Source organism: Melanotaenia boesemani, chromosome 8 (assembly GCF_017639745.1).
Source record: "Melanotaenia boesemani isolate fMelBoe1 chromosome 8, fMelBoe1.pri, whole genome shotgun sequence".
Taxonomy (NCBI): Eukaryota; Metazoa; Chordata; class Actinopteri; order Atheriniformes; family Melanotaeniidae; genus Melanotaenia; species Melanotaenia boesemani.
Window position 1 is genome coordinate 13,271,683 of NC_055689.1, and position 14,579 is coordinate 13,286,261.

The following is a 14,579-nucleotide window of genomic DNA, read 5'->3' on the forward strand; positions in this document are numbered from 1 at the left end:
AGACTCGTGAAGTGAAAGGATAATTATGGCCTTGGATGCAGTAAGAATTTCACGAAGCCATTGTTGTGAATTAAATGTATTTTGCAGCTAGATGTTCCCACTGTTAGCATTTACTGTACTGATCTGAGAGTGATAAGACTGAATTATCAGTCAGTTATTTTGGTATAATTTCTGTCTGTTTTAACTCAGGGAGAATTTGGTTTCACACTCTGGCTGTACAACTACTAGCCCAGACGTCATTATAAAGCAGTGCTAGACAAATTTCTGATATTTTAATAGCCCATTAATCAAAGCTTAATTTATCTGGGTCGTTTTGCATGTTTTCTTCCTCTAGAAAATATATTCTTTCAAAAACTTATATTGACCTTGGATTTCAAGTAGTTTCAATTTTCTCTGAGTAAGAGGGAAACTCAGCTTATTGTGGGCTCCTGTAGCCGCACACTGGAGGTAAAGTTTCTGCAGTCTGGTTGTGTTACTGTCAGCTGTGTTTGCAGAGGAATGATAACACATTCCCACTGTGTGTGTGTGGGTGTGTGGGTGTGTGTGTGTGTGTGCACCTTTACTGTATGCATGTGTGTTGAAGGTAGACGGAGACCTCTCTGTTTTGACAAATTGTGCATTGGTGTGCATGTGTGTGCTACAAGACACTGCAGTCACATGTGACTGCAGTACAGTGAAGCATCAGTGCCAGCAGCAGTTCTGGTGAGGTCATCACGCACACACACACACACACACCTTAGCTGTCACTGTAATTAGAGTGAATGTGTGTGCTGAGTTCAGCAGATATGTTGAAGTAAAGATGATGCAAGTGAAGCTTTTTTAAGCACTTGTGTAGCACAGACTAGCTGACATCTGATTTAAATGAACTTAGAATAGAAAAGGAGTGTAAAAGCAATGATGTTTTCAAAATAAAATCAAATTATTGTATTTGTTTTTATTTTTATGATATATTTAACATACTTTATAAAAAGAAATAAGAAACTCTCAGGAAGATGGTAAATTCACCAACAGTCTGGCCAGATATTCAAGTAAAACACATGATTGTAGTGCAAATAAAATCATGAAAGGAGTGTGTTCGATGACTCAGTAGAGAAGCACAGAATCTCAGAGGTACCACCATTTCCTCAGTCTGCCAGAGCATCTAGAGTGGGTTGTTTTTTTGTTAATGTCTTCCAGGAAACTCTCAATACCCAGAGAAAATAATAATTCATCTTAATGAGAATCCCCCTTTTTGTTTTTGTTTATTTACCCAGATGAACAGTTATTAGGGATCCGTGATTGGTCATTGGGTACCTACCTTCACATCTTAGTAGGGCTGTCAAATGATCAAAATTTTTACTCAGATTAATCACAGCTTATAATTAACTAATCATGATTAATCCCCATTCGAGACTATGACTGAAATATGACCATTTTTACTGTATTGTATCAACAAAAAGAGCTAATTCGTACAAATATTTAATATTAGCTGACCTTCACTTGGGTAAACGTCAGATGTCCAAGGGTCAGTAAATGCAGCATGAAATATACTTCTATATTTCTCATGGGCCGTCTCCATGGTGATAAGATCTGCCATAAAAACACCAGATGTGACGACTGAAGTTAAATAGCCAACACTGATGAAGAAACTGATAAAAGTGATCATCTGGCTAAAAACATGTTTTTCCTTTTACCACTGAAGTGTACGTATTTGTGCAGCATTGATAAAAGTCCTACAGCAGCATCACCCAAAGTAAACACCTGTTGATAAAATACATCATTGGCTGTCTGTTTTACAAGTTTTTTTTCCCAACTTTTTTACCTTACATGATTACTTTAGTTGTAATAATCAGTTCAATATTTTATAAAATCTAGACCTTAAAAAAGGTCTCATTTGTGCCCCCCTTACCCTTGTCTGTACTCCTGCCTGGCCCCCATCAAAACCTTTCTAGACCCACCCCTGCATAGCTGAAGCATAAATCCTGTCTACTGTAAGCTAACTATTGTGTTAGAGAAGGCCTTGCCAAAACGAATACTTCGGGGTAAATATGTGACGGCGTGAACCATGAACCGCTAGTTTCCTCCTCAGCTGAACGATTATACAACAAGTGAAGACGGTACTTGCAACAGAAAAGCCGATCAGCTGATTACCGACAGTCATCACGATTCACTGAACAACAGGAGGGGAGAAGATGGAGGAACAGAAGTGTAGATGGCCGAAGAGCCACTAAAGCAGAGGAAAAGTTTTGTTTGTTGTTTTTTTTTTTTTTTCTTTTAATGCAGGAAAAGTGTGGGTTTTGAACACTCACACAGAAAAGTGTGGGTGTTAAAGCACAATCATTATTCTTCGTGGGGGCGATGTCCATGTCTTGTTCCATCGATATTCTTTCATTCTCAAATCCATCCATAGAGCCTTTCGGCAAATCTTGTTCCATCTTGCATGTCCCGCCATCATGTCGAAGAAATTACGGATGTATTGGGCTTGGCATGCCGCATGCATTAATTGCGTTAAAAATATTAACACTGCCTTCTAATTAGTCAAGTACATCCATTGCCTTTTCGTATCTTTATCCTCAACTCTCCCCACTCTTTTTCTCCTCTCTTTTCCATCCCTCTGTTGTCTGCTTTTTTCCCCTGTGGTTACCTTACTCCCCCGACCCATTCCCTCCCTCTCTCCCTCCCAACAAGTGCTGCTGTCTCTCTGGAGATGGGGACAGCTGTTATTGAAAACTGGGGATGCTGCTGTCTTTGGCATGAAGAGGAAGAGTTGGCAGATTATATGTGACATTATCAAAACAACAGGGAGCAGAGAGGACAAGGACAGGCTAAGGGCAGTGTGAAAACAAGATTGTCATTTAAAATGGAAAAGGATTTTCTAAAGAAATGTTTCCATGATGAAACCATAATCCAAATCAGGAAAGGCCCAAGCATAATGATTCAGTGTTAACATTTGTTAAAATGTCATTATTTTTCAATGCTTTTTTCCATTAATTTAATGTTTAATTATGTTTGCTCTATACCTTATGAACTAATTAAAATGGTTATAAGAATACTAATATAAGAGTCCATACTGACCTTGTTACAGGAGCTATAACTGACCCATTTGTAAATACAGCATCAGCAGTTTTGCTTGAAGGTTGACTGTTAGCTGTACTCTGTGAACCAAGGTTCATCTGGGTTCAGTCTTGGTAGCTGGTGTTGCCTTCACACTTGTTTAGTGCTGTCCATTTTTGCAAGTAGTGCATTTCCCCAAGACCCAAACCCTCCCAGAGGCACAATGCAGCAGACAGTGCTCTGCTGTACTCTGACCTCTTAGAGGAAATGTTTAAGTTAGAGGCTACAGTGTCTGCACACTGAAAGGGGTATTCCCGTAAACCAGTGGTGTCCAAAGTCAATCTTTGAGGGCCGCTGTCCTGCAGGTCGTGGATGCTTCCTGCTACATCACCTGTTTCAGATTAATGTTTCAGGATTAATTACTCGCAGACATGAAGTTATAGAGGCATGACAGTTGCTAGGTGCACGTGCATCTTATTGAAAATGGAGGATTTACAGAAGATAAAGGCTTGGCTTAGAATCCTCAAATGTCTAATGATTGAACTAGATCCAGGCAGATTTTCCATTAGTTTTTGTTTTCACTGATTCCTTACTATTTAATAAAAGCTGAATTGAAGTTGAACAGGAGAGACGAAAACAAATACGAACTTTGCATCTCCCTAAACACTGCAGTACGATAACTGCTGAGGGATGATGTGACTGGCAGAAGCCCTTCAAACTGTATTTCCTCAAACTGCACAAAGAGGGTTATTTTTGTGCCCACGGTTCCACTCATATTTGTTTTGACTTGTTTCTGCTACATGGAAGTTTGAGAGACCTTCCAGTGTAGTGATGCAGAAATGACACAAAAATAATGCCTGAAAGAAAAGAGGGTTTGACTTTTAGGCGTGATGCTGTTGCTGTCCTCAGAGGACTGTCTGGGTTTTGGCAATGTCTGCCCACACATATTGTTGCTGTGTGTGTGTGTGTGTGTGTGTGTGCAGATATGTAACAGGGAAAGAAGAGAGGGAAAGGGAAAAACATCTACACATGCACTTGTTGCATTAAGGCCACATTTAGTCATTTACACATGACACAATCTGCATGTATTTACAACATGTGCATAAATCTAAAAGAGGTAATGCCCGACTCTTATTTTCAAAACAAAGAAAATTTAGTTTGCATGTTTTGCAACTAAAATAAATGGTGATTTTGGTTGAGAAGAATCAACAGAGTTGACAAAATTCCCCTTCCATTAAGTGTAGAAACGATTTGAGCATTCCCTTAACCTTGTGGTCCGGTACCTCAAAAGGACTAGAAATGCTATGGCTGACAACTATTTTTAAGGACCTCCAATATTGTTTTCTTTACTTTATTTGACTCTAGCTGTTTTTAAAAGAAAGGCAACTTTGAGGTAAGTTTGGCTGGTTGTCTAAAGAGACATTGATTTTGGTCCTATTTCAGGGATTGTTCTTTATAAGTAATTCAATACCTGGACAAGGATTCAAGGATTCAAGGAACTTTATTGTCATACCAGCTCACATTTACATGTTTATGGTACGAAATTAGAACTGAGGTCCCGGTTTGAGCCATAAGAAGGAGGGCAATAAGTGAAATAAAATAAGACATGAAAAAAAAAATAAATAGAAATATAGGCTAAATATAAATAGAATATAAGCTAAATACAATAGAATATAACAGCAAAATTTTTAAATAAAAATAACAGTAAACACTAAAGAGCCCAGTTAGCATGTGCAGCCTAGATAAATATGTGCAAGTATGTATGCGCATGAGGTAGTGATAGTCCAAAGTATAACACTTCTGATATTAATATTAGTGATATTGCACTTGTATGGACAGCAGCTAAACATGTAAACATGTGGACAGGAACTCCCCTGGGGGGGGTAAAGTGTTTGCAGTGCAGGTCTGTTTGTCGGAGTGGGGGGGTGGATTCAGTTGGGGTGGGGATGGGGGGGTGGGGGCAGGGCAGCAGGGTTTGGGCTGATGTTCAGAGGTGGGGAAGTAGGGTGGGGAAGGGTGGGGGGGAGTCTACAAGGCATGGAAAGAGTTCAGCAGTCTGACAGCTTCAGGGAAGAAGCTGTTCCTGAACCTGGTGGTCTTACTCCTTATGCATCTCAGCCGCCTGCCTGAGGGGAGGGGTTGGAAAAGTCCATGTGCTGGATGGGTGGAGTCCTTCATGATGCGGAGGGCCCTCCCCCTGCATCGTGCTGTGTAGAGGTCTGAGGTGGTGGGAAGGCTGCTCCCCATAGTCCTCTGTGCAGCCTTTACCACCCTCTGCAGAGCCTTCCTCTCAGCGGCGGTGCAGTTGCCGTGCCACACAGTGATGCAGGTGCAGAGGACGCTCTCCACCGCGCAGTGGTAGAAGCTCCTCAGGACAGCGCTCCCTAGTCCGGCTCGCCGCAGCTTCCTAAGGAAGTAGAGGCGCTGGTGTGCTTTCCTGACCAGCTGGGAAGTGTTGGTGTTCCAGGTGAGGTCCTCGGTTATGTGCACACCCAGGTACCTGTAGCTGGAGACCACCTCCACAACTACTCCTCCGATGTGCAGGGGAGGAGTAGGGCGCTTATCCTTCCTGAAGTCCACCACCATCTCCTTGGTCTTCTTCACATTGATGCAGAGGTTGTTTTCTCTGCACCACTGAGCTTCAGGCTCAGCATTTTGGATACTGTTCAATATTCAACCTTAATCTGTTTTTCAGTGCTCAAATTCTAAATAGCATTTAACAAGCCGCAATTTAATATTTGTAGTGATGAAACTAGCATTTTTGTTTTGTTTTTTGTTTTTAGTTAATTCACTTTTTAGCGCAGCTACTAGTAGCTACAGCACTCAGTGATACTGCACTCAAAAATAAATAAATTTCACCCTTCATGCTGAAGTAAAATGATGAAGGCTCTTTTTTAACTCAGTAAAAGCTTAATAATTTTTTTTTAAAACTGTTGCTAATACAGAGTCACTGCAACAAACCAAAGTTTGCCAGGTAAAGATTGGACGAGGGATTGAACCAAAAGATTAGAAGAAAAGTATTAAGACAATAACTGCAGCAACTATATTGGTTTATTCACCTCATGTGTTATGTAATGGGTCTTTGCATTAGTCAGGTAGGAGATGCAACAGCAAATATTCAAACTTATTTCTCAAGTATGTTGTACAGTCACAGTTTAATCACCAACTATAGTGTGTTTTAAATCTTTGGAGACAGAAACATACTGCTTGGCCCATTTTGACACTTGAAGCGTTGAGTGGAAAGCATGATAGTGCTGAGGGAAAACAGACACAACTCTGAGCGACAGACTGGAAGCTGAACAGTGATTGACACAGAGGAGAACCAGATGGACAGAGAAAAGAATCCTGTGCTGTTCTTTCTAGGATAACTCTGCAGTTTACATGACTGCTGCTTGTTTATGTTCACGTCTATCTGTATATACCAGGGGTGGCCAAGTCCAGTACTCGAGAGTTACTATCCTGCAACTTTTAGACGCATTCTTTCTCCAACACACTTGAATCAAATGAATGGTTCTTTACCAGGCCTCTGCAGACCTGAATGATATGCACATGAGAGGATTTAGCCATTTCATGCAGGTATGTTGAAGAAGGGATGCATCTAAAGGTTGTAAGATAGGGGCTCTCAAGAACTGGACTTGGGCACCCCTGGTGTATACCAGAAACCACTGGCTCTCATCAAAACACCCTAACTGACTAAATCCAGTGCTCCTAAACTCATACCTAATGCTCACTTGTGAATTATTCTGGATGTATCCACCAATACACTCATATTGGCTTTATACCAAAAATATATGGCCTCATTTCTTCTGAATACACTTGAAAGAAAACTGCTTTTCAGCATAAACTACCATCTGTCTTCTTTTATGTGTACAGAGACCAGTCATGTGGCTGTGTCTGAACTGAAAGTAGTGATTCAGAATATACAAATTGTGTCATGGCTTTGGTTTTAGATGACAGTCTGTAATAACTCATGATAGTTCAGGACCATGCACAGGTACATATACTGTAGCAATGAAGCAGTGAAAATCAGTGTGCTTTTTCAAAGTGAACTGAATGTCTCATACATTCACTGGGCACTTTATTAGGTAGAACGTTAAACTGCTTTAGTTCTTGATGACATAGGTTAAACAAGGTGTTAGAAACATTCCTCAGAGATTTAGCTCCATTTACATGATATCATCACACAGATGCTGCAGATTCATGATGATCCAACACTTCCCAATGGTGCTGTGTTGGATTATAATCTGGTGACCGTGGAGGCCATTGGGGTTCAGTGTCATGTTCAAGAAACCATTTGGAGGTGATTTGAGCATTGTGACATGCTGCATTATCCTGCTGGAAGTAGCCATCAGAAGTTGGTACACTGTGGTCATAAAGGGATGAACATGGTCAGTAACAATACTCAGGTATGCTGTGGTGTGCAAACCATTTCTCAGTTGTAACTCGGGGGCTCAAAGTATGCCAAGACAATATCTCCTACACTATTACACTACCACTGCCAGCCTGAACTGTTGATACAAGGCAGGATGAATCCATGCTTTCATGTTTACACCAAATTCTGACTCTACCATCTGAATGTTGCAGCTGAAACTGAGACTCATCAGACCAGACAATGTTTTTCCATCTTCTGTTGTCCAATTTTTGTGTGTCTGCGTGAATTGTAGCCTCAGCTTCCTGTTCGTAGCCGGCAGGAGGGATACACGGTGAGGTTGTCTGTTGCTGTAGCCCATCTGCTTCAAAGTGCAATGTGTTGTGCATTCAGAGATGGTATACTGCATACCTTGGTTGGGACTGGTGGTTATTTAAATTCATGTTGTCTGTCTATTATCTTCAACTAGTCTGCCCATTCTCCTCTGACTTCTGACATGAACAGGACATTTATGTCCAGACAGCTGCTGCTCACAGGATATTTTCTCTTTTTCAGATCATTCTCTGTAAACCCTAGAGATAGTTGTGTGCGAAAATCCCAGCAGATCATCAGTTTCTGAAATACTCAGACCAGCCTGATGCGTACCACAAACCATGCCATGTTTAAAGCCACTAACATCCTCTTTCATTCTCATTCTGATAATTAGTTTAAATTTCAGCATGTCATCATTCACCATGTCTATCTGCCTAAATACACTGAGCTGCTACCATGTGATTTGCTGATTAACTGTGTTAACAAGTGAATGAACAGGCCTATCTAATAATGTGGCCAGTGAATACTGTCTAGATGTCAGAATTTTCCAAGACGAAACATGTTTTTCAGCTGCAGTTTGACATGATCATATTTCTGTCTTTACATATACCAGAGAAATATTGTACAAACTATATTACTCCAACACTATATTACATGACAAGTAATATTACCACTGTATAGTCCTGATAATTAAATTTCTGTTGCGTTTCATATTTTAAATATGGATAAATCAGGTTACTGATCTTAAATATATGATGCATTGCATTGATTGTCAAACATCTGTATATATTATCAACATAAATTTTATGTGCTCCTGTGATCGTACCGCCTGATGAGTTTTCCATTTTATAATGTAGTTAATAACATTTTTTATTGTCCTGTTAATAATATAATTCAGAGCGAGTTTTATTTCTGTGCTGCACAATGGTTGTTAAAGGAGTCAGTGGAGCAAATCCTCTCCTCCCTACAGTTAGTAGATATTTATTTATTTATTTATTTATTTTATGCAGCACAAAAACGATCAAAGAAACTCCTCCTCCACCACCAACACCCCCTTTCAGAGCATTTAGTTCATTTACAGTATTTATCAATGCTATATGTCCCTGTGAATGTGTTAAATGTGTTCTGGTGAGTGTGCGTCTGCAGTCTGCGCACATGGATCGATCCTCTAAGGCACATCCACCAACAGCAAGTGTTGCCAAGGGAACCACAGATGCTGTCGTTTTTCTTTTTGCGTAACCATGGTGATAGCCCCTTTGGCGACGTGTTGTGTCTGCTTGCCTCATTGTCAAATGATGTAACACGCACACACTCGCTGTCTGAAGAAGCTGGTTTGGGGGAAGCAGCACCTGTTTGATGAGCTGACAGAGCAGAGTGACACACAGACAGATTCAGCTGCAGGAATTAGTCTGTCTCACTCACTGTGTAAAGAGTTTTAAAAAGAAAGCCCACCACATTTTCCTTTAGAAAATGTCGGTCATTCAAGCAAGAGTAGCATTTACATATTGTATATCTTCTTTTCTGGAAATGTGCAGAATATGATAACGCTGGAAGTATGACAGCGTGCAAGCAGGGATTTCCTATTTGGTAACTGTGATGCGTCACACAGTATTTAGGAAATTTGAGTAATTCAGAAAAACATCATTTTTACACACAAAAAAACAAGCAAACAAAAAAAAAAGCATTAAAGTCAATGGTTGAAAAATAGAAAGTTTCATTGTGACAATGCATTTTTATCTTCTTTAGGCCCTGGAATGATGTCATCCATGATGTCATCTGGCGCCCGCCAAGACCCACCAGGACAGCCTGCCTTCAGCTCTGACTACCTGTCTGGTGAGGGTTAAAGCCGTGTAAACATGCAGTGTTTACTCAGTCCATCTGTCAAGAACTGAATTGTGTTGATAAGTGCGAATCTTAACATCCTATCACTAAATGTGACATTTTTGTATTTTCCATGTATTCCTGGTGTATTTTAACTAAGTAGCGCTGGTTAGACACGTTTTCTAAACCTGTATTGAGCACTGATGTTATATTAAAGTATTTGTGTGTTCACATAAAGGTGCAAAGAACATTATGCTATGAAGAAATTCCTCATACCCAAGCTCTTAGTAAAGTCTAAGGAAGATACTGGTAGTTTGAAGCAGTGTTAGTTGGTCTAATAAAAAAGGGCTTTGTCAAAACAATACTGATATACCGATTTATACATCATTAAATCTATTCCTCTTCATCCTGGATGTGACATTGACCCTTCTTAATGTTATTCTAGTGAAAGTGACTGCCTTTATAGGTTTAACTTAAAATGATATGAAGCTTCAAAAGTCTGAAAGGTCATCATTAAGAGACTGTTTACTAAGATAACTCCTTGCGTAAAATCACCTGCTCTGGTTGCCATGGCTACAGCGCAGCTCAACAAATACTGCCTAATCAAACACTAGTTGGTAAATATACATTTGACTTTTGTACCAAATATTATCTCCAACTTTATTTACTCAGGTGTGATTGGAATATGGAGCATTTTGCTTACATATTATGTCCTTTTCTTTTACTGTTACATGTTAAACAGGATAAACAGAACAGCAGCAATAATTGTTTTTGGAGATCTAAAAAGATTTGAACTTGAAATAAAAAAGTTGGAAAAATTCTGCAGCCATTGTTAATTCTACAGTCTTATCATTTAACAACATTTACTGCATACATTACTATTTTTATTGTTTTTGTAGCTCTTTTTTAAGCACAAATGATCGAGAATTCAAGCATTGTTCAGGTTTTTGCTGCAGCTTCCTTCCCCTCACTCCATCATATCGAATTCAATGCTGATCAGATGGAGTGATTGTCTACGCAGACCTGCTGATTTGATTTGCACTTTCTTGCTATGTTCCATCCTGTTGTTTCATTTGATGCTGCTTGTCATCATTAAGCTTTATTTTCTGCCACTCCCACTTTATTTCCTTACCTCTTGGACCCTCTGCCCCTGCAATCCTTTCACCATTTCTGCCTCTCTCTGTCTCTCAGGTCCTATGATGGGTGGGATGACAGGTCAGTGGAGCCTGAACAAGACAAAGGACAGCAGCATGCCAGACTCATTTTTAGGTCTACATTACTCTTTCAACTATTGTGTCATTTCAGCTTTCCAAACTTAGTTTGATTATATTACACTTCTACTCTGTACACAGATCTAAAAATATTGCATGTTGATGAGATAATTGCTATTTTTGTAATTTAGAACCCAGCTGGATGTAAACTTTGGATGTTTTTATGCATCACTTAAATTAAAAAGATCATTTATGCAACTAAAACAACCTGGGAAGGTAATAATAAAAACAAACAAAAAAAAAAGATGTTGCAAGCTGCTGCTTTGTAGTTGTTCAGCCCTGTTTTCAATCCTCTGATGTATACTGCTCCAGACTCACGGCTGCCATATGTACATATGTATGTGGGTCACTGCATTAGCGGCTTTATCCTCGTCCCAGAATCTCTGTTATGCCAAATACTCTCACCGTTTTGTTTCTTTTGTTTTCTGCTTTCAGCGCTGATATAAGCTATGTCTTTTTATTTTGTTTTTCTACATGATATATTGCAAACAAATATATATGTAAAATCAAATATCTGATCATGAGCCTGAATCAAGCTGTGCTGCTCTGTTTTTTGTCTTCATTCCTGCTAAGAGCTGCATTGATATTACAATTTTCTGTTTTATTTTGTCATCTTTAACATGTAACAAAAGAACAACCTGGATTTGCTCTGTTTTTTTTTTCTTTATGAAAATTATTTGCAGATTTCCACATAACATTAGCAATAAAAAAACGTTTGCATGAAGGAGGCCGTGAACAAACCATAATGTATTAAAATCTTATGGGCAAATGTTAAACTGTAAAATTAATGGTTGGAAAATGTCCAGAATGTAAATTCTGAGACAGTATTGAATATTAAATCAACTATTTGAAATGCAGTTTCAAGCAATTTGAACCTTAAATTTTTCATGTTTTTAATAATTCAATCTGGCCTGCAACAAAAGCCCCCACCAAAGAAGCTAAACCCAGTTGTATGCTGCTAATGAGGAATAAAAAGCATAAGGGTAGAGGATCTCTAACTTGTCATTAAATGCACGGTGAAATCATTGAACTATCTGAAAACTAATGACTCAATCTCAGGATATATTTTAAGTGGCCTAAGAAAAAATTGGCAGCATCACAAAGTGGTAAAAACTCCATCAATGCAGGCCTGAAATGCAAAAATGCAATGAAATAGTTGAATTAAATATATTATCTTTTCTATTTTTTGTGGTTCATACTTCATAGATCGGTCAAGTGGCTCATTTCTTAGGTGTCGCCAACTGTGTTTTAGTGTGTGTGTTTGAGTGTTTGAGTGGCTACACTAAACAAGTACCAGGCAGATTATAAGTTAAAACTGAATACACCAGGGATGAGAGCAGGTGGTGCTCCAGCTCTTCAGATGTAAAAATAGACCACTCTTCTACTTCTAATTTTTTTGTCGAGCCATTTTATTTTTTATTTTATTTATTTAGTTTTTTGTGTGTGTGTGCGTGTTGTTTTGTTTTGTTTTTAACAGAATGAGGCATGAAGTGTCTCATATTTTTTTAATTACTTAGTGGTTCTGAGCAGCAGTTTAGTTTTAAGAGTTACTATTATTGTCTTTATTCTTCCCCTGTTGCTTGTGCAGTTCAATAAGTGTTGATGGAGGAAAAAATGCCAGCTTGAATGACAGATATACATCTATCTGACTGATGATGTCTTACCACAGTTATTTAGATATAAAGTTTATAAGGAGGGTAGTCTGATAATAGTTTGTAAATCCATATTCATTCATTTGTAATTGATTTTGATAAGTAGCAATGACATATGGCTGTTGCTTGGAAATTCTGTTGAATGTGAAGTGGTGCATATCACACTATATCACATAGTGGACCATCCTGATGCAGAGGCTGATGACACAACATTCTAAGTCCACTGTTGTTTTGTTCCTGTGAGACCCCAATAATAACAGCCCAAAATAAATGGACTAATGCAAGGACAAGTGTTTATTTAAAGATTTAATATTATGAGAAGATGTTATCTGTGGCAGCCATCGGTAATTGAAATATATACCTTTAGGCACAACAAGCAACAAAGTGGGAATATCTTATGTAATTATAGGAAATTTGATTTCCTTTCTGTTTTGTATTTATATATTTATGTATTGTCTTGCGACAAAAACAGGGAGAAGTATTTGGCTTAGCGGTATTGTGTACAGAAAAACATTTGTCTGTTGTTGATGTATCTCTGTCTCCTGTCTCTCCATCAGGCTTCTCTCAGTCTGGGATGGGGGGGACCATGGGGTCCAGCCTGCCTCCATTCCAGACCAGTATGAGCTCTGTTCTCGGGCAGACTGGGATGAGTGCAGCTATGGACACCCAGAAGAGTTCAGGCCTATTTGGTGTGGAAAACAAAACCACCAGTGGGAGCAGTCCATTTAAAACCAGTGATCCTTTTTCTCTCAGTGGCCCAGGATTCCAGTCCATGGATCACTCTGCAGGTATCAGAAAGTGGGTTGGTTGCATGTGGTACTGTGTGGAAGAGCAGCATGGGAGGGCGTAGTCAGAAGAACAAATAGAAACAGGAAAAAATGTAATAGGGTTGGTTGAATTGGCTCAGCTATAGAGGAGAATAAAGCGGGAGCCCAGGCTTTAAATTGAAATATAAAGCCATATCTTACATTTAGATGAAGAAAACCATGGGGTGCAGTTTCTATTGCAGAAGAGGCAGAAGATGGGTGAGAGCCTGATTACACAGGACAAATGTTAACAGCAGAGGGCAGCCTTTTCTAATTGTTTTTACTGTCTCTATTGCATTCCCAGCTCTAATTTTCTTATCACTGGCCTCATGGTTTTACACACTGTCCTTGTCATTCTCTTTATGTACCAACATACTGGATCAGCAGACAGATGGGAATCACAGTGACAACTCTGGATAGCAAAATGTGTGAGGACACCCCACATTTCTCTTTATGTCTATTATTCACTGCAGTCTGAAGAGAAAGCGACTCTCTGTGGGAGAGTTAGTGCTCAGTGAGTCGTTGCTGGGTGCCTTTTATCATGAATAGTTAATGCTTATCATAATCAATTGCTGCTTGAGTGAATAATGGTTAAACATTAGCTTATTTTATGGTTGCCAAGCAACAAAAAAACAAACCCATGGGTACAGTACGTCATCATCTGTGCAGCCTTCATCATGTGAAGTTGAGCCTGAAGCTAGATTTATGGAAACTGAGTGGACATTTATACAGAACTGCCAATACTTATTTCATCATCTATATCTAACAAAGTGTTTAGTCAGAATTTTACTATCTGGGTGTTAAAAAGATGGTCAGTAAATAACCATGTACAACTCTGAAACCCTCGGTTGAACCTTGAAATGAGTCCAACTCTCCATTTTAGGTTGTACTTATTAAATATTTAGCCACAGTTTTTATATTTTTAGCTCCTACCCCCTCTGTTTTGTTGCTGGATTGAAGATGGCTCTGCTAACTCAAAGCAGATAGCTTAGCTGGCACAAGTTGAGTGTTCTAGTTTAGCCACTGCTGCAGCAGATCTGAAGATATGTATACTACAGATAATGCCACCATCTTTCTTCTAAAAACCAGAGATGACTTCAGGAAAGCATCTTTTGTAATCTGTTTAGAAATAAAAAGTGCAGTTCAGTTGGTTTGATCCTAAAAATAACTTCCTGCTGTCTGTGAAATTTTCATGGAACAGCCTGTTGTGATATAAGCACATGCTTCTATTTTAACCCTGCCCTCACATAACATACCTGCAGAGTCTGTTAAATCCTGTTGTATAATTTAGATGACAACAATCTAAAATAAAACG

The 14,579-nt window shown here is 39.1% G+C and overlaps 1 protein-coding gene across 1 annotated transcript in view; it reads left to right on the top strand.

Annotated features, from left to right (window-relative positions):
- The window catches only part of map4l (microtubule associated protein 4 like), a 100,968-nt gene that overhangs the window by 33,721 nt on the left and 52,668 nt on the right, over positions 1–14,579 (top strand). Inside the window, exons 3-5 of the mRNA XM_041992126.1 lie at positions 9,461–9,547; positions 10,727–10,804; positions 13,016–13,246. Of these exons, the coding sequence (XP_041848060.1) occupies positions 9,461–9,547; positions 10,727–10,804; positions 13,016–13,246 (396 nt within the window). The remainder of the gene's footprint in view (positions 1–9,460; positions 9,548–10,726; positions 10,805–13,015; positions 13,247–14,579) is intronic.